The 20,777-nt window shown below is 36.8% G+C and overlaps 1 protein-coding gene across 6 annotated transcripts in view; it reads right to left on the bottom strand.

The window, feature by feature from the left end:
- KAT6B (lysine acetyltransferase 6B) overlaps positions 1–20,777 on the bottom strand; it is a 158,877-nt gene that overhangs the window by 124,730 nt on the left and 13,370 nt on the right. For all 6 annotated transcript variants that reach the window (XM_074374273.1, XM_074374272.1, XM_074374271.1 and 3 more), the window contains exon 3: positions 19,825–20,703. In XM_074374273.1, the coding sequence (XP_074230374.1) occupies positions 19,825–20,445 (621 nt within the window). In that variant the 5' untranslated portion in view covers positions 20,446–20,703. The remainder of the gene's footprint in view (positions 1–19,824; positions 20,704–20,777) is intronic.

Here is a 20,777-nt window from a genome sequence, read left to right as displayed (position 1 = left end):
AAATAGCCCTACAAAAATTATACAGCTGGAATTTGCCAAGAGATGATATCACTAAGGCATGCTTTCGGTCTCCAGGATATTTGTGAAAATAAACTGAAAAAACCCAACAACTCCATTAGTCTACCATGCATCTTCCAACATAGACTCTGCCATAAAACTAGAATGCTTCTAACATCAAATATTAGGATAGGATATTTTCTTCAACTTAAAACATTCAGTTAAAAAACTGCATTCATCCAAACACTCAATAAATCATTGCTTTAAATCATTTAGTTAATTGAGCAAAGAGTAAAAACGTTTTTGTTCATTTGCTTCCGTCAGAACAGAAAACAGTGTCAAAAGAGGAAGAAAGCTTTCTCTACTGCTTTGTTAAATACCTGGATTAGACTGACCACCCTTTAAGACAGTCTTTATGTGCTTCAAAACCCTGACCAAGCCACACAGAGCAGCTGCTCACTGACCAACTGGTCTGCAGAATTCAATGAACGACAAAAGGTAACCTTAATTCAATAAGATAATCAGCACACATTTACCCACCACCCAGAGTCTAACCATCTGCAAGGCGACAGAGCCAAATGCCTATAAAACAACAGGCAGTGTGCAGACACGTCCTCATGTCCCTCGTGTCAATGAAATTTCTCTCTTAGCAACAGCTAAAAAGAAGCTGAACTTTCAGAAAAATTTCAAGATATCATGATCCAACAACTTGTTAGTAAGTTATTTTGAGTGCCACTGAGATTTCCAGGCCAGATGGGTAATATGTTTTATTCAATTGAGCCTTGTACTGGGATAACAAAATGTGAGACAGACACGATTTGGATCCTTTCATTGTTCAAGAGGCAAAGCGACCTAGTGGCTTCCAAATAACAGCAGGAACAATATAGCGGGAAAGAAAAGAAAGAAAGGCAAACAAACAAACAAACAAACAAAAAAACCAGCAAAGCCCCAACTATAAGAGCAACTTCAGAGCAAGAAACTAGTAATGATTTAGACTGCAAAATGTGACATCTGCCTTAGGCCAGGACGCCGTTCGGCCAAACATGCATCTGTAGTGATCAAAACTACCAAATAATAATGATGATAATTCAACATTTAACTTTCAACGTTGGTTTAAAAACAAAGACATAATAGGCACTATAAACAATTCAGTACAGAGGTTTCTTTTCTTTCTAACACTTCATACTTAAATCAGCGGATGTAGTATTTCCCAAAGCGTGGGATTTAAGATGCTTTGAGGTGAGATTCAGGACGGTCTGAAGAGATGTAAATCACAGGTCATGAGAAAGCTGTTCCCTTTTCAATCTTCTCTCATACTCTCTCATTAAGTCGAGGGGAAAGTCTCAGCTTGGTGCTAATATGTTTTTAACTCCTCTCTAATATTTGCTAATCTTCCTTTGAGAGACTAGGCCTGGGCCGAGAGTCTCAGCAGATAACAGAATCCAAAGACATTTTCATTTTAAAATGTTTAATAGTAACTTTCAGAGTTCCTTTCTGTTTATGACAAGGAATACTTATTTTCCACTTACGGTAGTGGTACAGTTTCCTTTTTCAGTAGCTCTATTAAAGTAAAGAACGTGAGGCAATTTTACTTTTAATGAGTAGTTTAATTACACTTATTTTTCTAAATTTACATTTTGAAAAAATTTCAAGCCTAAAGAAAAGTTTAAGTAGCACAGTCACTGCTCGTATGCCCTACCCCCGGATTCACCAGTTAAGATTCTGCCTTTCTCGACACCTGCATCTCTCTGTACGTACACATACATTGATACACACGTACTTTGGTTACGGTTGTTGATGAACCACTTGACAGTAACCTGAAGCAGCATGACACTTGACCTCTAAATACTTCAGAAGGCGTGTCCTAATGCATAAGGACATAATCTTAGATGACCAAAATGCCATCACCCACACAAAGAATATTAACATCAATGCTTTAATTTCCCTTAATATCTGGGCTAAATTCAAGTGTACCTAATTATTCCCTACAATTTCTGGTACAGAATCCAACCAAGATTCATGCATGTCATCTGGTTATTATGCCTCTTTACTGGGGCAATATGAAAGAAAATATTAGGAAAACAATTGATAGATACTATGCAAAACTGGCAAAAATTGTGATGGAGGCACACTTGGGTATGAAAAGTACTGACTGAGGTGAGTAGGAGAGAAATAATCTAAATAATTAATAAAGAAGAAGAAAAAAATTAACCTCTGCTATAAAATTAAACATATTTATAGCACATAAAGCTATAAGGAAAACATTTAAGACCTTCTCTTTTTTGATTGGGCCTTAAAAAAAGAGTAAATCAAAAGATCACTGTCAGAACCTATAGGTAATGAAGCAAAATGTGTGTCATCGAACATTCCAGAGCTAAAAATAAAATAATTTAAAAAATTTTTCCAGAGCTGATACATGTTCAAAATAACTACTTATCTCTTTTACTGAATAGGCACTGTGTCAGGTACTCAAATGCATTATCTCATGAAATCCTAATCAACACTCCCATGAAAAATATTTTATTCTTCCCTTTTTCACAGATGAAATCACTGAGACTCAGGGAGTTTGTATGGGGCTTTGTTTTCTTCCTATTATTAGAACTTTTTCAAGAATACGTTAGTACATTTCTTATATATATATGTGTATATACATATATAGATAGAAAAAAATAAATTTCAAAAGAACAAAAAATACCAAAAGTATGAACCTATTTTTTGTTAAAATATACACACACAAATATATGTATAATATCTATGTACAAGTACTTTTTTTTAAAAGGACTTGGAAGAATACACACAAATCACTAGCTGTGGTTGGTTGTCTTTGGAAAGCTATTTTAGGGGAAAAACATACAGGGCCAATGAGGAGCAACTTTTACTTTTTACTTTATATGTTTACATTTTTTACATTAGGCACATTTTACTTTTATAACTTCCAAAAGGTCAAAAAATGCAAATTTTAAATTTAAAATGCCCGTATTCTTTCAGTCATACTATGCTATCACCACTGTTTCAAGTATTCTCACCTATTAGACACATCTGGTTTTAATTTAATGGTAAAAATACTTAGTTTAAATTGTTTTGGTAAAAAAATTATTATATTACAGTTTGTTACAACAAAGATTTGGATATATCATGTCTTACAATTATCATATCATAGCTTCTAAAACACAATATTGTGTTTTCTCTCTTGCACAAGGTTGTGTTCTCTCTCACTCCTTCCTTTCTCCCTCTCCCTCAAGTGCATGCATGCTCTATCTCACTTACACACAAACACACACACAATCTGGTCCCCCAATATGAGCAGAACAAAAGGATGGGACAACAGGAAATAAGCTTACTAATAAGAACACTTTTTCACTGAATAGACATGTTTCTAAAATGTTGTGAGTAAATTTATTAAGACTAAAACTTTTAAATATGCCCTGAAAATTTACTATTTAAAGGAATGCCACTTGTTAAATAAATAATACACCATGAACATGTGGGATTCATACTCAGAAAGCAAGTATGGTTAAATATTAGGAAATCAGTTATTATAATTAATCATATACTGTAATTAATTATACTAAGCATCCAAGGAGGAAACTCATTATCTCCATAAGTGCTAAAAAGACATTTAATACAATTAAAAAAACCATATCTGACGAAATCTCTTTAACAACATGGTAAATACATAAGTCAGCATCATGTTTAATTGGAAGATACTGAAGTATTCCCCCAAAACATACCCACTATCACCAGTATTCTTTAACATCATTAAGGAGGTGCCAGAGCTGATAAAAAGACAACAGAAAAATTTAAGATACATAAATTAGAAAGGAGAAAACAGAATTAAAATAATCATTATTTGCCAATCACAGCATTACTTGCCTGAAAAACTCTAGATAATACACTAAAAATCATTATAAACAAAAGAATTCAGTAAGGTGGCTAGGTATAAAACTAATATATAAAAATCAGTAACAATCCTGTATTTTAAAAAAAGAGACAATTAGAAAGTGTAATGGAAGACTCCATTTACAACAGCAACCCAAAAAGATCACACGTAGGAATCAATTTAGTTTAACATAAAGTTATTCTTCAGTACACTGTTCACACTCTATATTCTACATACTTACATTCACATATAAAAGGCTTTAAATAGATAATAATGACTATGTCACAGAAGTATTTATAGACAAAATGATGTATGTCTGGGATTTGCTTCAAAATAATTCAGTAGTAGCAGGAGCTAGGGGCAATATGTAGGGATATAACTGAAACAAGAGTGGTCATGAGGTAATTATTGTCATAGCTGGTAATGGGTAAGCACTGCTCTTGATTTTTCATATGCTGAAATTTTTCCACAATAAAAAATTTAAGTAAAAGAACAGATTTTAAAAATGGAAAGATACACCTGTTCTTTGGTATAAGATTCAATTATTGGTATAAGATTTAATTATTTGGTATAATTAAAAACAAAGATTCCAAGAAATGCCATTCTATACCCTAAAAACTCCAATAAAATTACAGCAAGATCTTTTCAGTTCTAAACAGCTGATTCTGAAGTCTATATGGAAAAATAAGCAAGCACGACTAGCCATGAAGATTCTGAAAAAGAAACTAAGGGAGCCATTAGCCTACGAAGAAAGGGGGTAGGGGAGAATACAGTAAGTGCTGATGAGAATATGGAGAAATTGGAGCCCTCATACACTGCTGGTAGAAATGCAAAATAGTGCAGTCACTGTTAAAAGCAGTTAGGGAGTTCCACAAAAGATTAAACATGTAGAATTATCATGTGACCCAACAATTCTACTCCTAGGCATATATCCAAAAGAATTAAAAACACAGATTCCAACAAATACTCATGCACAAGTGTTCACAGCAGCACTATTTATGCTGTCTGCAAAAGATACACTTTAGATTCAAAGATATAAGTAAGTTGAAGGTAAAAGAATGGAAAAGATATACCATGCAAATGGTAACCAAAGAAAAGTGAAGTGGCTTATGAGAAAAAAGATTTTCACATAAAAATTGTTACTATGAAGAAAAAAGGGACATTGTACAATAATGAAAGGGTCAATGTATCATGAAAAACGTAACAATTATAAATATTTGTACCTAACAACAGAGTCTCAAAACACATTAAGAAAAAGTAGCAATACTGAAAGAAGAGGTAGATAATTCAACAATAACAGTTGGAGTCCTCAATATTACACTTTCAATAAGAGTAACCAAGCAGAAGAGGAGCAAGGAAATTAGAAGTTCTGAACAGCACTACAAACCAACTAGACCTAACAGACATCTACAGATGTCTCCACCCAACAATAGCAGAATACACATTTCTCTCAAGCACACACAGAACATTTTTTGGGACAAACCGTATGTTAGGCATAAAGCAAGTCTCAATAAATGGAAAAAGACTGAAAACATATAAACGGTATTCTCTGACCACAATAAATTAAATTAGAAATTCAATGAGAGAGGTAAATTTAGGAAATTCACAGCCCAGTATAAACCTTTGGGCAATACTCAATGAGACTGAGGTGCCTGGAAAGATCAGATGGCAGGGCAGGGGACAGAGTGTGATGGGCAACAGCTCAAGTCATGCCCAACAGGAAATCCACTCTCTTCCAGCTATGTCAGGTTTAATATAGCAAGGATCTCTGACAAATGCACTTTCACATCATTAAAACCAAGAGTTAATCAGCTAAAATAAACCCTTTTCTGAACACTCAGTCTCATAAAATGATCATAAGGAATTAGTGAAACACAGGCTGACATATAGGACTAGCTAAGACCCTCCAGAGATCCACAGGATTTGAGCAGCAAATGATTTCAACTGATCTATGTATTCCAGAAAACTTTGAAAATGGGAATTCTGTACCATGGAGGCCACTTGCCTTTTGCCTCCTCTCTTCTCTACATTCCAAAGCAAAATTGGAGACAGCTCCACAGGTTAAATGAGGTTAAGTGAAATAAAAGTTGGAAAGTTAATTAAATTAAAATGTTCAAAGGTAAAAGTGGAACTGAGTATTAAAATGAGATCTAGCCTTCTGATAAGATATAAAATTATTATGTGATTTTTTAAGGCACCATAAATTAGTGGGAAAATAAGAATTTTATTATATGATCCTAGAACAATCAGCTACTAAAAACAACAAGAGATTCTAACACCATTTACCAAAATTAAAATTACAGATGATTTTAAGGATTGAAGTATAACACCTCTAAAGACAAATAAAAAATTAGAAGGAAATATCCATAAATGCCTCTCTGAACTCAGGATGGAGAAGAACTTTCTTAAAATAAGCAAGAAAAAAATCACAAGGATTGATAATAGTATTTTTCATGGCTCAACTAAATAATATTTGCATACAGGTAAAAATATAAACCCTGACTACAAATACTTAAGCAAAGATGAAGACTTACATTACATTGAGAAGAGAGAGGCAAGGGGACAGGGAAGGGCATATGTGTATAAGAAACCTTATTCTTATTTTCCCTGGCAAGAAGTCAATGGAAAATGTCTAAAACTGAAATTCAAGAAACACCTTTATAAGAATGCTGTTTAAAAATACAGAACCCTAACTTCTAGAAGAAATGACAAGAGTTGAAGATGGTTGCTTCTGGGACACAGGAATGAAGGATGGGGAGATAAGATAACCATGACATGATTAAACATAAAAAAATGTACAAGTCATTTGTAATCAAAGAAACACGAAGTAAAGTAACAAGGTTCCACTCTTCCCTCTACCACACCAGCAAAATAAAAAAAAAAGTAAGGATGAGGAAGCAAATGGATGCCCAAGGCCTCTCATACTCTGCCCAAGTATGAACTGGTACTACCTTTTGAAATACCTTTTGACAATGTTCCAAAAATTTTAGAAAAAGAATTCAGGTTTATGCCTTACTGTACCTCCTCTAATAATCTATCCTATGAGAAATAATTACCCACATGTACACAAATTTTTAGCAGCAATATTATTTGTAATAGCAAAAAAAAATGAGGAACATCCTCAATGTTGAGCGACAAAGAAGTAAGAAACACTACCAGCCTCTGTAGAGTCACACTTCAAAGAATCATCAAGAATATGGGGAAAGGCTCACAACCTATTTTAAACATAGAAAGCAAGATACAAGATTATATAGCTAACATATCCTTCTCCTTATTTAAACAGAACAAATACACACATGCAGGAGAAAAAAGACTGGAAGAAAGAAAATACAAACTTTTAACAGTAGTTGTGTCTGGAGTGAAATTTGAGGTCATAGTGTATCATTCCTGAACTTTTCTGTATTCTTCAAAGTCTGTAAAATAAGCATGTGTTACTCTGAAAATATACTTTTTTTTCTGATTATTTAAATAACAAGAATTGGGGAGAAAACAACAAAGAAACATGAATGTTAGCAATTGGCGGCCTAGATGACTAGAACAAGTCTCCAGTGGGAGAGGAGGTCTTCACTGGAAGGTGAGAAGGGTAGCAATTTACACTTCTCCTTCGGGTGCAGGATGGCCAGGCAGGGAGCGCCAGCGGCAACCGCCCTTCCTGCAGCGCTGACCTCTGTTCAGCTGCCCTTCCGATCACAGCCCAGGAAATGCCCGCCATCTTGGCTTCTCAAGGCAATGGGGTTGGAGCAAACCACCCCTAAGCAGCCTGTGCTTTTGTTATCTCCATCAGCCAGCTGGGGAAACCAAGACACACTGTACTTGCCCAGTGGAGAAGTCAGGATTTGAACTTAAGCATTCTGGTCCAGAGCCTCTTCCTCCAAGGACTCCTTTAGAATGAACTCTAAGCTCCCTGCCCAATTAACATATCTAGACTGTTTCCTCAACCACAAAAGTAGACCTGTTTGCTCGTCTATAAAGGAAGAAAGTTAGCCTCGGGCAGTGATTCATTCCCAAACTTTCACTGCTCACTGGCATCCTCTAAAGAGCTGCAAAAAGTTCTGATGCCTGCCTCCTACCCTGACACTCTGTCTTAACAGGTATAGGGTGTGATCTGGTCATCAGAATTTAAAAAGCTCTTCAGATGATTCAAACGTGCCGCAAAGTCTTGGAACCACTGGCCTAAATCAAATGACCTGTTGAAGAAGAGAAGAGGTGAGAGACAACAGGAGAATACTCAAAAATATATAAGTCCACAGTCTGTATACAAAGTTCAGGGATTCACAACCCCCTGAAAGGAGCCCTTGGACCTCAGCTTAAAACCCCTGAACCTGGTGACCTCGAAAATCACCTGCTACTCTAAAATGTTACTCTACAGTTGAAGAATTATCATCAACAGTTCTACTACATTAATTCATAATAGAGACAAGGCATGAATGTGATGATTTTGGGTTTTCTGTTCTGAAGTACAAACACCACAGTCAATCAGTCAATTATTTCCTTTGGGATGTGTATTTTGGGAGAAATGAGGAAAGGGATTAGCAGTATAAACTTACATCATTACTATCCAAACTGTGTTTAACCAAATGCAATGATTTCTAGACAAACGGATGGCTATTGTGAGGAGTGAGGAGAAAGGGAGAGGAGAGGGCCCAAACCATCTTGGGAAACTGCAGGCTAGGCAGGTTAAATTCCAGAACTTCTCATGGACTTTACAACTCAGAACATTATTAGCATCACTAACATCTTAGAGTTCTGCTTCCTTCTACCTCTGAGCACTGTTTGGGAAAAGCCACCTTAAATGATGTCACACTACAAATTTTAACAGTCTTTTCAGTGGCTCCTATTATAAACACTAAAAAGGCACTGAGAGGTCCAGGTTTATAAGAACTTAATTTAATGTGTTAGTCTTTTCAATACCTTTTCTTTAAAAGAAGTTTCTCTTTGTGAAGGAAATAAGAGGTGGTGGAGCATAATGGTTCAGTGTACAGACTATGGAGCCAAAATGCCTGGGGTTGAATCCTCCCTCCATTCCCTACACAACAGCCATGTGACCCTGGGTAAGTCCTTTAACCTCCGGGGCCTCAGTCTCCTCCCTTGTAAGAAAGAAAAGAGGTACTACCTCACAGGCAAGTTACTATATTTAAAGCACTTTAAGTGGTGTCTGACTTACAGTACCAATATGTGAATGTCAGCTGTTATTTACTCATTCCTAAAGAAAATAAACTTCAGTCACTCAGAAAATGAGATCACCCCACTGGCCATTTGAGAAGGAATCACATAGCTGTGTGTCTTGGTATGTTTCAACTGGTAATTTTAATTCCAATTTGAATATAGCTTATTATATTTTGTAACTTTTATAGTGCCCAGGACAGAGCTTTATATGTTACAAGAATTCAGCAGGTATGTGTTGATTCCATCCAGATAACTGGGAGGCCAAGGAGGTGGTGAAGTGGTTGTACTCCAACCTGTGGGCCAGGGTTGAAAAACCAGCTACAACACTTTTTTTTTTTTCAGCAGTCATAAAGGGAGCCACAAGGATCTTTATTTTCAAGTGTGCCGAGGTGAACATCCCTTTTGTAAAAAAAAAATAAATACATACATATATACACACATCCCTTGCATATAAAGACCCTCCGATGTAAATCTACCCTCAGAAGGGGAAGAGCAGCAAGAGGGGTGTGTTGCAGTGAGGCTGCCCTGAGCTAAGGAACCAAGCTGCTCACATACTTCAGGTGCTGGCAGTGGGTAGAGGAAATTACGAAAGAAAGAGACTGGGAGCCATCTTAGAGGTCAGAAGTCAGGAGCAGGGGAAAGATCTCCTTGCGTAAGGTACCTTCTCTGGCCTGCTTCTTCATCTGTAAAATTCCATCAGTAATAGTACTTATCTCTCAGGTTTCATGTAAAATTACTTTGCATATATTAAATACTTAGTATTTTACCTGGTACACAGTAAGCACTAAGTGTTTAATATTAATATCCTCTTGCATGTTTTCTGTAAAGCCTTCAAATCTAATACGAGCTGTTAATTATGCATACTTTACAAGGCCCAAGTACGGGTTTTAACCATGTTCTTCTGCTTTTGTTGTGCATCATAGACAAAACTGGGAACTTAAATAGTCACAGGCATAAATCACAGATTTCAGGAGAGTCCAGGTACTTAGTGCAAGATACATGGTGATGTTTTACTATGTCAGATTTTAAAACGACCTAAAAAATGGTGGTCTTGATAATAACTATTTATTTCATTTTGCTCTGAAATTTTTAGAAGCTAGAAAAAACACATAATTTGCCCCTAATCAATGTTCTGCAAACTGCCTGCAGGCTTGTGTTCATACCCTACCAAGATTTATTGCTAACCAACATGTTATGCTAAATTGAAATCAAGATGTTACATAATTTTCCAATAAAGAGATGATTTTATGTAGGTTGGTATAAATGCTTTTGAGGATGTAATTGTTGGCATCTTGTTATATTTCAGTAGCTGGTGGAAAATGAGATTAGTTGGAAGGGAGGTTTACAGGTCAGAGCTCATTGGATGAAAAGATGATCTTTTTTTATCAGTGCGAGGAAGCACATTTACAGGCTGATAACTAAACAGTTATTCTTTAACAACTGGAACAGTCAGTGTTTCCAAAGCATTTTAACTAACTGCAGTGACTGCAGAAGAGTCTACTAAAACACTGCGAAAAGAAAGTAAATGGAGAATTCTTGAGGTTAACCAACTTTGTGAATCTTGATTTGATTTTTTTTCTGAGTTTTTATTAAGAACTAAAGGAATAAAATATATATCCACCTGCAGGATATTTTTCTTTTTTCCCCAACTTTACTGAGGTATAACATGGTGACCATGATACTGTTTTTTTCCCCCCAAACAAGTCAGTTTCTTTTTCAGCCTTATTTAGAGTTCTCTAATGGAGGATTTAAATTTAAATAATAGACATAAAATGTCACCAAGAGACCTCTCTTATTAAGTTGTCTTACATATTTTCATGCACTTTGTGGGCATTTAAATGAAAGACCCTCCTCTACAACTTTAAGTGCACTTGTTAGAAAACATTTTGGATATCCAAACTCCTATTGTTAAAAACTCTCAAGCTATAACACTGCCAAATCCATCCTTCAGTTCTTTGACTTGGGAATAAAGAAACACTAGGTGAAAGTGGGGGGGAGCCCCTTGTTCCTGCCCTCACGGAAATGATTCAGGATGTACCGTCCCACCTAGAATTGTCATCAGCTGTGATCATTCCTTTCTAAGCAGACTCAGACCATGTTATTACATTATAGCCCCAAAACCTTCAAAGATTTGCAACCTCTAATGCAAAAACTGATTTAGGTGAGGATACTGAAACCACTGTATGGCAGGCAGAATAATGCCTCCCTAAATATCCACTTCCTGATGCCAAGGAGCTGTGAACCTGTCACCTTAGTGGCAAAATAATCTTTATAGCTTGATTAAATTAAGGACTTTGAGATGAGGCGATTATCCTGGGTTATCTAAGCAGCCCCAATCTAACCACATGAATCCTGTAAAAGCTGCCCAGGCTGTGGTCAGAGAAAGACGTGACTACGGAAATATGGTTGGAGAGATGGGATGTTGCTGGCCTGGAAAGTGGAGAGAGGGGGCCATGAGCCAAGAAACGCAGGCAGCCTGTAGAAGCTGGAAAAGGGGAAGAAACAGATTCTCCCCTGGAGCCTCCAGAAAAGAACACAGCCTTGCAACACCTTGATCTTAACCCAATGAGACCCATGTTGGACTTCTACCCTACAGAACTGTAAGACAATCAATACGTATTGTTTTAGTCACTAAGTTTCTGTTAATTTGTTACAGAAAGTAATATGAAAACTAATACACATTGGAGGTTATATTCACATGGTCTCAAAGCATCACTGCACGAATTACTTATTAACTACAGAAGGGAAAAGGTACCTTTATAAAGACAGATCTGGCAGACACCACCTTCAACAACTAATCAAATAAGCACTACCAGTAACAAGACAACCTGAAAGGATGTATCTCCTGATGTGACAAAAAAGGAAATACACAACACAACCCATGCAGTACTCTTGCCAAAAATGCTTACCCTGAATCTGATCATGAGGATGTAATCAGACAAACATTAACTGTGGGACATCCCACAAAGCAACTGGCCTAGATGCTTCAAAAATGTCACTGAGCAATAAAAAAAGAGGGAAAACTTCTTTATTAAAGGAGATATAACAACCAAAGGCAATACAGGATCCTTAACCGGATCCTAGCTCAAAATCAAAAGTTATAAATGACATTTTGGGGCAACCTGAAGAAATACAGACTATTAGATAATACTCTTGTTTCACTGCCGAATTTCCTACATGAGATAATAGTATCGTGGTTACACAGGAGAATATTCCTTAATATTTAATTAAGTAGTAGTATAATTTGTTATCATAATGTTTTCTATTGTTTTCAAATAGTTCAGCCAAACAATATGAATGTATGTATGTATGTGAGCACACGCGCACACACACACACACACACACACACACACACACACACGGGAGAGAGAGAATAACAGTGCTTATTGGACCACTCTTGCAACTCTTTTGCATTATTGCAATTTTATAAATTACAAAGCTGAGGGGGAAGCGTCTTCCTGGCCCCCTCCATGGCCTCCCTCCCCCAGTCTCCTTACACCCTGCCAGTGCTCTATCTGGAATGGCTCATATTCTTCAAACTGCCCACACTCTTCCACAAGTAGATCGTATGTTCTGCTGCTTGACTCACATCGCAAGGCTCCAAAACTAGGGTTGGGATTTGATATAAGGCCGCTACATGATATCAAAATAAAATTTGGAAAACAAGTTTATCAAACATCAAACAGGAATCATCATTTCATGTTCTTAACACTGGATTTTAGTTTAAGCGTTCTTTGCTTCTCTTACTATTGTTTCTCTTACCCCATATAACCTTTACTCTGTTTCTTGAACTTCATCATTCCCATTTATGATCTGAGATGGCCACAAGCATGGCAGCACACCACGGGCAAAAATCAGGACTGGCTGCATCAGAAACTACTACGAGTGCGGCCTCTGGCTCCCAGCCCACGTGCCTTTCAGTCTCACAGGCAGCCCAGATCAAGGATCACCTCCTTCCTGTAGGCCTCATTGCTTTCCATATGGCAGCTTACTGACATCAAAGAAGATGGAAGAAATTATCTAAATTCACTAGGCTAGTCCCATACCCTTCCTTGAACTGTGGAAGAGTCACTGATATCTCAATTACCAATTCTGCAATACCTTTTTCTGCATGCTAAGATTTTGCAATGCTGAAAAAAAAAAGGTGGGGGGAGGTGGTGTGCTGGACTAACAGATGGAGGATTAAGAACAAAAGACCTCCCTGACAGGGGGAACAAGAGCTGGAATGTTTGTATACCTACTATAATAGCACAGAGGAACAAAAATTGAACTTGTAAATAAAATTAAGTTGCTCTTCTGAAACTCCTGTCTAGCTACAGACAGGAAAGGGCCCAGCATGGTTTCTATGTATGCTTATGCTGTTTCTAATAGAAAGGACACAATCAAGCCAAAACAAACATCTGTCAACCAGTTAAGTTTGTTAATGAAACAAAATTGCAGCTGGTTTTATCAAAGATCAAAAGTGAAGCAAATTAGAGAAAGGATGTACGAACAAAGCTGGTTTCTAAAAAATAATGGCTAAAGAATTCTAAGCCCACTTGTCAAATTAACACAAATCCTTCCTGGATTTTGCTTAGACCACTGATTAGTATTTATTTTGTAGCTTTGTAGAAACCAGCCTCACAGCTTAACTCTAGTATCATTTGCTCTAGAACTCTGTCCATATAGTGCATTTTGTAGATTTTTCAAAATATGTTTCACGAAACAAAGCAGAAAGTTATACTCTGTGTTAGCATTCTGCTAATTAAAAGGTTCACTTATAAAAGGAAAAATAATAGTATACAGTCTGCAACTCCTGGAGGCTTCTCTGGGAAAGCATAAGCAGGGTAACAGTGCTTCACATCTCACGACCCGCACTGCCGTTCCTCCTTTCCTTAGACGTCTCAACTCCCCATCACAACCTGCAGTCAGCGAGAGAAGGGCATCCACACACGCAAACAAAAAACACACTCTTGGGAGGGAGGGTACCACAGTTCAAGTGGTAGAGCACATGCTTAGCATGAACAAGGTCCTGGGTTCAATCCCCAGTACCTCCTCTAAAAATAAATAAAATAAATTACTCCCCCCTAAAAAAAAATAAACTAAAATAAAAAACACAAAAAAACTATTCTCCTCACAGGCCTGCTAACTCAAGTGTCTCAGATGACATGGCTGATTTATTGGTGAAGTTTAATTTACTGAGCTAACTGATGTTTATGTAGCTAGAAACATTAATAGATTGGAGAGATCAAGTACCGAGAAGATGCGGATTCACATTTGAAAAGTTGGTGTAACCAGAGATGAACAGTTTCATCAAATTTACTGTAGCTTAATATACAGGCCAAGGAAATTTAAGTTTATAAGCAAAGCAAAAAGTCATGAATTTCACAATCAAAATTTGCTGTTGCGGTGACAACACAGTCACATTTCCTTGTGTATCACTGTTACATTACCATATACAAAGATAAAATATACAAAAAGACTACAGACCTTCACTCTGAGAAACATTAAAATGTACTATTTATTAAATAAAGGGAAAGGATGAGTGAAAAATCTTGGCTGTCTAAGATACGATCAGAATAAATCAGCAAGCAGCATTTATCTGTTAAATAACTTCAAAGCTAGAAAATATAGATTTTTCTTAGCACTGAAAGTGTAAAAAACGTAGCCGTTAAAATCCAAATAGGTATAAGGAATACCACAGTGAATTCCTGAAAGCTACTGAAAATATCCAAAATTAGTCTGGAAACTACACCCTTAGCATCCTTAATGCTTGGAAGATAATACCACTAGGGAATCAGAAAATAGACGGACCTACATATCATTCGTGTCAGGATCAGGAAAAGGCAGCTATCGCATCAAACACATCTAAGATCCAAAGGGTTAAAAAGAATGTTTAAGACTCATTTTAAGAGTCCAAAATCCTCTGACATAATGTTTCTACTTTACCTGAAACCTATTTCATTCGAAGTCTAGACAAGTCCCATCTCAATAAAAGCTCACAAGTGGAACATGCTGTCACTCAACAGAGTGAGAGAAAGACGCACTTCCTCTTCATTTCATCCTTCCCTTGACCCAACTAACTGGTCTGAGACAATCCACGTTCTCTCAGCAATGCCTCAACAACTGGTACCGTCTGCTCACAAAGGGCGTCCTCAGATACTCTGCTAGTTCTGAAACCTAGTCATAGGAACAACAGAACTACAATCCTTTTCCTTCCCTGACCCTGGAACAGCAAGCATCGGATTCACCCAGTCCGTCACATTCTGTAATGGGGTTCTGCCCGACTTTATAGTCATTCTAAAACTGGCTTTCACCCATACCAATTCCAAAATTCAGGTTACATGGAAGAGTATATTCTGCGGTATCGAGGGCTTCATCCAACTTTCAGCTCAATGCACAAAGCAGAGCACTGAGCAATGTGACATCTGCAGTACAAAGGACACCAACTCGAAGGAGAACTGAGGAGGACAACAGGGAGGAGGACACGAGGACTCTATAACTAGCAGACAAAAAATACACACATTTCTATCAAAAGATCCACTGTCGTCTGAGACTACGAACAGTTCCCCAAGGGCTGAGAGACTTCTGGAAGACTGCCACATCAAAGAACAATATGGACTAGTATAAATGGTCCTTCACAAAGTACGAGTGACTGGAAAAGTCCCACAGGGAGATGAGGAGGGTCTCTCCAGGGTAAGGGGAAAACTGAAAAGAAGAAAATCTAAAAATAAAAGTTTTTTAATTTATGGCATTGACATAACACAAGAACCTGATGTAAGATGTACATTAATCTTCCATTTATGGAAATATTTCATACTAAGAACTCTGCCAAAAACCCTAATAAAGTATCTCCCTAAAAGGGGGTGGAGGACAAACAGAATAAATAACTGAACAAGCCAAGACCATGAAAAGTGACTTTTAACATAGTTTTGTCTCTCAGCCCCATTTCTGATCATCTGTCCTCTTTTTTAAACTCATCTTTATTTTTTTTTTCTTATTGATAGGATCACTGCTGTGGTAATTATGTTTGAAAGTTTTTGTAAGTTATTTCGTTTCTTCAAGAAAAAAAAAATCAAAAGCCCTACCTGATACTAGAAGGATCACTAACGACAGCTGCCTAGAATGAGAATTCCCTTATTATATGCTGCACTAGAAACATACCAAGATTTGACAACAGATTTTAGGAAGATATTCCCAATGAAGTGAAATACCAAAAAATCTGTTTAAAATTGAACCAAACTGATTTTACAAAAATGCTAATGCCCAGATGTTCAAATGGAATCTTAATGCTACAAAATCTGTAGCGATAAAAGAAGTCTCTCTTAGAATATTTGACTTTCCAAAGTCCTCATAATCTGACCTAACTGAGCTTTACCACTTTTAATGAGAAACACTAATACTATCCTTTAGGAGTTCCCTAGCCAAGTCAAAGATAAAGTTTTATCTTCAATGGTTTAATTCATTTCCGTATCACCTCACCAAAGAGAGCTTTCTTAAATAAATACAAAGAACTTATGCTAAGGAGCCAGTATGGTAATATCCAATTTGAATTCTAGACTATCAGAAGATGTGCAATTACATTTCAGAAAGGAAGGAGCCCTTCTATTTTAACTTGCATTGTATTCCCCTCCTGGCAGTCATGCATAGGAATGATGATGATGTTAAATCTAATTAGACACAGATTTACTACTTTCCCTACTGCTTTCCCATATTGCTAATATTATAAGTAGTATCTGCTTTAACAACTGTAATAAGCTTATTGCAACTACCAAACTTGAAATGCCAGAAATCTATTTATTGGGGGGAAACTGCTCCTAAGCATCTGAGGAACTGGAAAAGATACTTTAACTGTTAATGAAAAGTCACCACTGTTGACCAGTATACAGCCCAGCGGTATGGAGGTCTGGAATCAGACTGTCTCATTAAGAGTCTTGGCTTCACCGCTCACCAGCTCTGTAAGTGACCTTGGATAAAATGCTTAGGCTTTGAGCCTCAGTTTTTCATCTGTGAAAGCCCTCACAGTTACTGTGATAAGGAGACAATAAATGTAGTAAAGCACTTGGAATAGGGCCAGCATTTAACACTTAAGAAATGTTAGTATTTTTACTATTTTGTTTTCTTTTTTACAGTTACATGAAACCGCTCAACAAAAGTACCTAGAATAACAGCTTCTTTGAAAGACATTAGTTGACTGAACTGCAACTGAATGACTTCATCTCTGTAGAGTGGCCATTTATATCACAAATGTCCTCCCACAATGCAAATTCCACAGACTTCTAGCACATCAAGAACAGGGATCATCTGCCTTTCAAATACATTAGAACAAGTCCTATATACATGAAGCTATAGTCAGCCAATTTACATGAAGATCCAAGTTCATGGGCTGAAGCAAGGGCTTTTGATCAAAAGCTAGCAATTAGCGTACATACATGGTTTTAGTAGGAAAAACTCAAAATATTTTCCACAATACAAAAATATTCACATTGGCTATTTGACACTTTAGATTCCTTTAAAAAAGTTTTTTAAAACTATAGACCCTGACCCTAGAAAAACATGTGGATACAAACAACTGTTCTATTTCAGCGTAGCCCACCTACCCCAAACTCATTCATGGACCCAGAATTTCTATTTTATTGACTTAGAAAATGTATATGGCTTTAAACTACTTACTCCTTGTAATCTCAAAGGGCAATATAACATTCTGATGTAGCTTTTATTACATTTTTCAAGGAGAAGTGCTATTGTAAGATACAATACAAACAATATAATACATTGTGGCCAAACTGACTTAATCTGATTTTTTTTAATCTTTTTTAAGACTTAGATTATGATCATTCAACAAAACTGATCCCCAAATTTCAAATGAAAATTCTAGGACACATTTTTCTCAGCTTTCCTTGTTATAAGATGATGATGCTAACTGGACAATTTAAAGATCATCATAAAAAGATCAGTAGCAAGTGCCCATTAAGCAATAAATTACTCTTTCCAAATCTAAACACTTTCAGACATGAGTTCTCCTTCAGGCTAAAAATAGTTCTATACAGATGCTGTATGAAGAAAATATTATATGGGTGGCAAGACATAATGGGCAAGGTTAAAGGGAAGGACAGAAAAGGGACTGTGGAATATCTGTAGTGATTCCTCTGTCACAAGTTAAGATAGCCCCCTGGATCACAAAATTATTGAAACATGCTATTAAATTGCCTAAAGCTGACTGAATTAGTCTGTGTACCTGATAATTATAAAACCTTGGTATATCTTAGAGTAATGTATTTACTTTAAAAACAAAGATATCCAAATCCATCAAGAAATGGCTCTATATACCCTTAAAGCATGATACAAGCTTTCCTCATGATATAAGCTTTTATAAAAATATTTAATGAGAAACAGAAGTGCTTAATGTGGCTGTGTTAGACACAGGAATTCGGATTTAAGTCACTTGCTGTATTTTCTTGAAACAAATGTTATTAAAAAGAAAATTTCCTAGGTTTACTTAGTTTTTTCTTTATGCCCACATTCTCTTACAAAGCACTGGGGGTTGGTTACATAAACACAAACACCACCAAAGGATAAAATAAATGTTGAGGAAAACTAATAAAATAAACATACGGTTAAGAAATAAATGCTAGAGTTTAGATCAGGCCACAGAAAGGCAAATCACCTGGTCTGACCCAGTGTGCAGAGCTGGGCCTCCAGCAGCTTAATGCCCTGAGGGGAGCAGGGTCTGCCTCAGGGCCTAGCCGTAACCAAAGAGAAAAAACAAGGCACCAGGAGCACAGTTTTTCCTACCGTGGTGTTTCCATCACTTCTGAAAATGTAGTTAACACATCCAACAACCACCGCTTCTACCTACAGTGGTTAATGGTTTACAAGACGTAAAGATAACTGGTATCAGGGCATCCACTCACCTAGAAGATACACAACAGGCCCCCAAACAGGAGGGCCTAAATCACTATGAACAATTTGCTGTTGTTCTACTTTGGTTTTAGTCTGGGTGGTAATTTCAATAACTTTGAAATGAAACAAAGGAAAATTCTACTTAACCAAAGACTTAAAATTGTAGCAATAAACTTAAGGAGAAATCTGCCATTTATGTATGAACACTTTAGAAATAACAGAGAAACCAGAGTGTAAGAAAAGATACACAATGAGACAAAATAAACATTCATTTTCACTCACTGAGAAGTGAACAATAACAAATGACTTTAAAGTGAAGCAGACAGGGTTTGGGTCACATATTAAAACAGTAAGCACAGACTAGCAGTATTAAAATAATTAGTCTACAGATTCTTCTTCTCTGACATAATAAAGAGAAAAATATATCAATTATACCTCATAAAGCTAAAAACATATATAAATAATAATTTTAAAAAGAGAAAAATATACAATGATCTCTCTTGGATTTTTTTGAAATATATGTGATCCTGCCTTGAGGAAGGATTAAAGTTATCTATCCTAGTCCTTCAGGCACTCACCAATTAGTTTAAAAAACAAATCACTATCAACTATACTTCAATTAAAATTAAATAAATAAAAATACATTTTAAAAAACCACTGCCATCACATTAAATTCATAGTCAACCAATGAGAAAGCCCTCTGTACACTGTAAAACAATACAGAACAATTTATATTGTAAAACAACATACACCTTTTAAATTATAAAAGCCTGCTCTGAGATAAAACATTTGAGTTTATCAAACTTTACTCAGAACTTAAGTTCACATAAAATTTAACTGAAACTGTGCAAGTCAAATGGGCAATATTTATAATGTACTGACATTCTCCCTTCACTTACCTGGTCTTTCTCGTGGGGTAGAAGGCTGACAGGTGGAAGCGAGGATGGGAAAGCACTGGGGTACTTGGGAGCCCCTTTGCCATCTGAGCCTCCATAGTTGACCCTGTACTGCGGTCCGTCCTTCAGTAACCTCCCATTGTTCACTGCGCGTTTGGCCCCCAGCCGCAGCCGCTGCTGAAAGGCTGGGTTGGTGGTGGTGCCTGTGAGATCGCTTTGACTTCTGAGATACTTCTCTATGTTCTTCAGGGAGGAGCCATTTGGCTCCTCCAGTCCTTCAATTGCTCTCCTTAAAAGTTTATTCCAATCCACGTTGCGAAGATCATTACATGATCCTCTAGACCCCTTGGTTGACTTCGGAAAAGTGCCTGGTTTAACTGATGAAAAGCGCCCAGGGTTGTCTGGGTCCTTATAGGAGGCAAGGCCTTTGTTGGTGACTTTGAGAACGGAGCCATCCTGAACACTGAGCTCCAGCTGTTCAGAGACTGTCTTCTTATCCAACCCATGGGAAGTGCTGACTGCATGGCAGATTCTCTCTTCAGAGGGCCTTTGCTTTTGCTTTTTTATTTTCTGTATAGCTTCAAGAATCCACTCTGTATAAAGTGGGTTTGCAAGTTTTACCATGGTTGACAAATGACTTCTTCAATACAAAAGTTACCCATAGAGGTTCTCCTTGTATTTAACAGAACTTGCACATTTAAAAGTCATTTACAATTCAACAAATGGGCAGGGTGTTCCAGACCATGTTAAGAGATATCTAGCAAACATCCATCCTTTAGAGATTAAAAAGAGGACAAAGAGGCAATGTTGATAGTTGTCTTATTTGACCAACAGGACAGACTGCATTCGGATGATGAACATCTTTAACTAGGAAATCAAGACCTTAAAGGATAAAAAGGGGGAAAAAATTCAATAATGGAACTCCCAAAAATAAATTAAAAGACTCTTTTGTAATA

The sequence above is a fragment of the Camelus bactrianus genome, chromosome 11 (genome assembly GCF_048773025.1).
Source record: "Camelus bactrianus isolate YW-2024 breed Bactrian camel chromosome 11, ASM4877302v1, whole genome shotgun sequence".
NCBI lineage: Eukaryota > Metazoa > Chordata > Mammalia > Artiodactyla > Camelidae > Camelus > Camelus bactrianus.
Note: the sequence above shows the minus strand (reverse complement) of the source record. Positions and strands in the feature narration are given on the sequence as shown.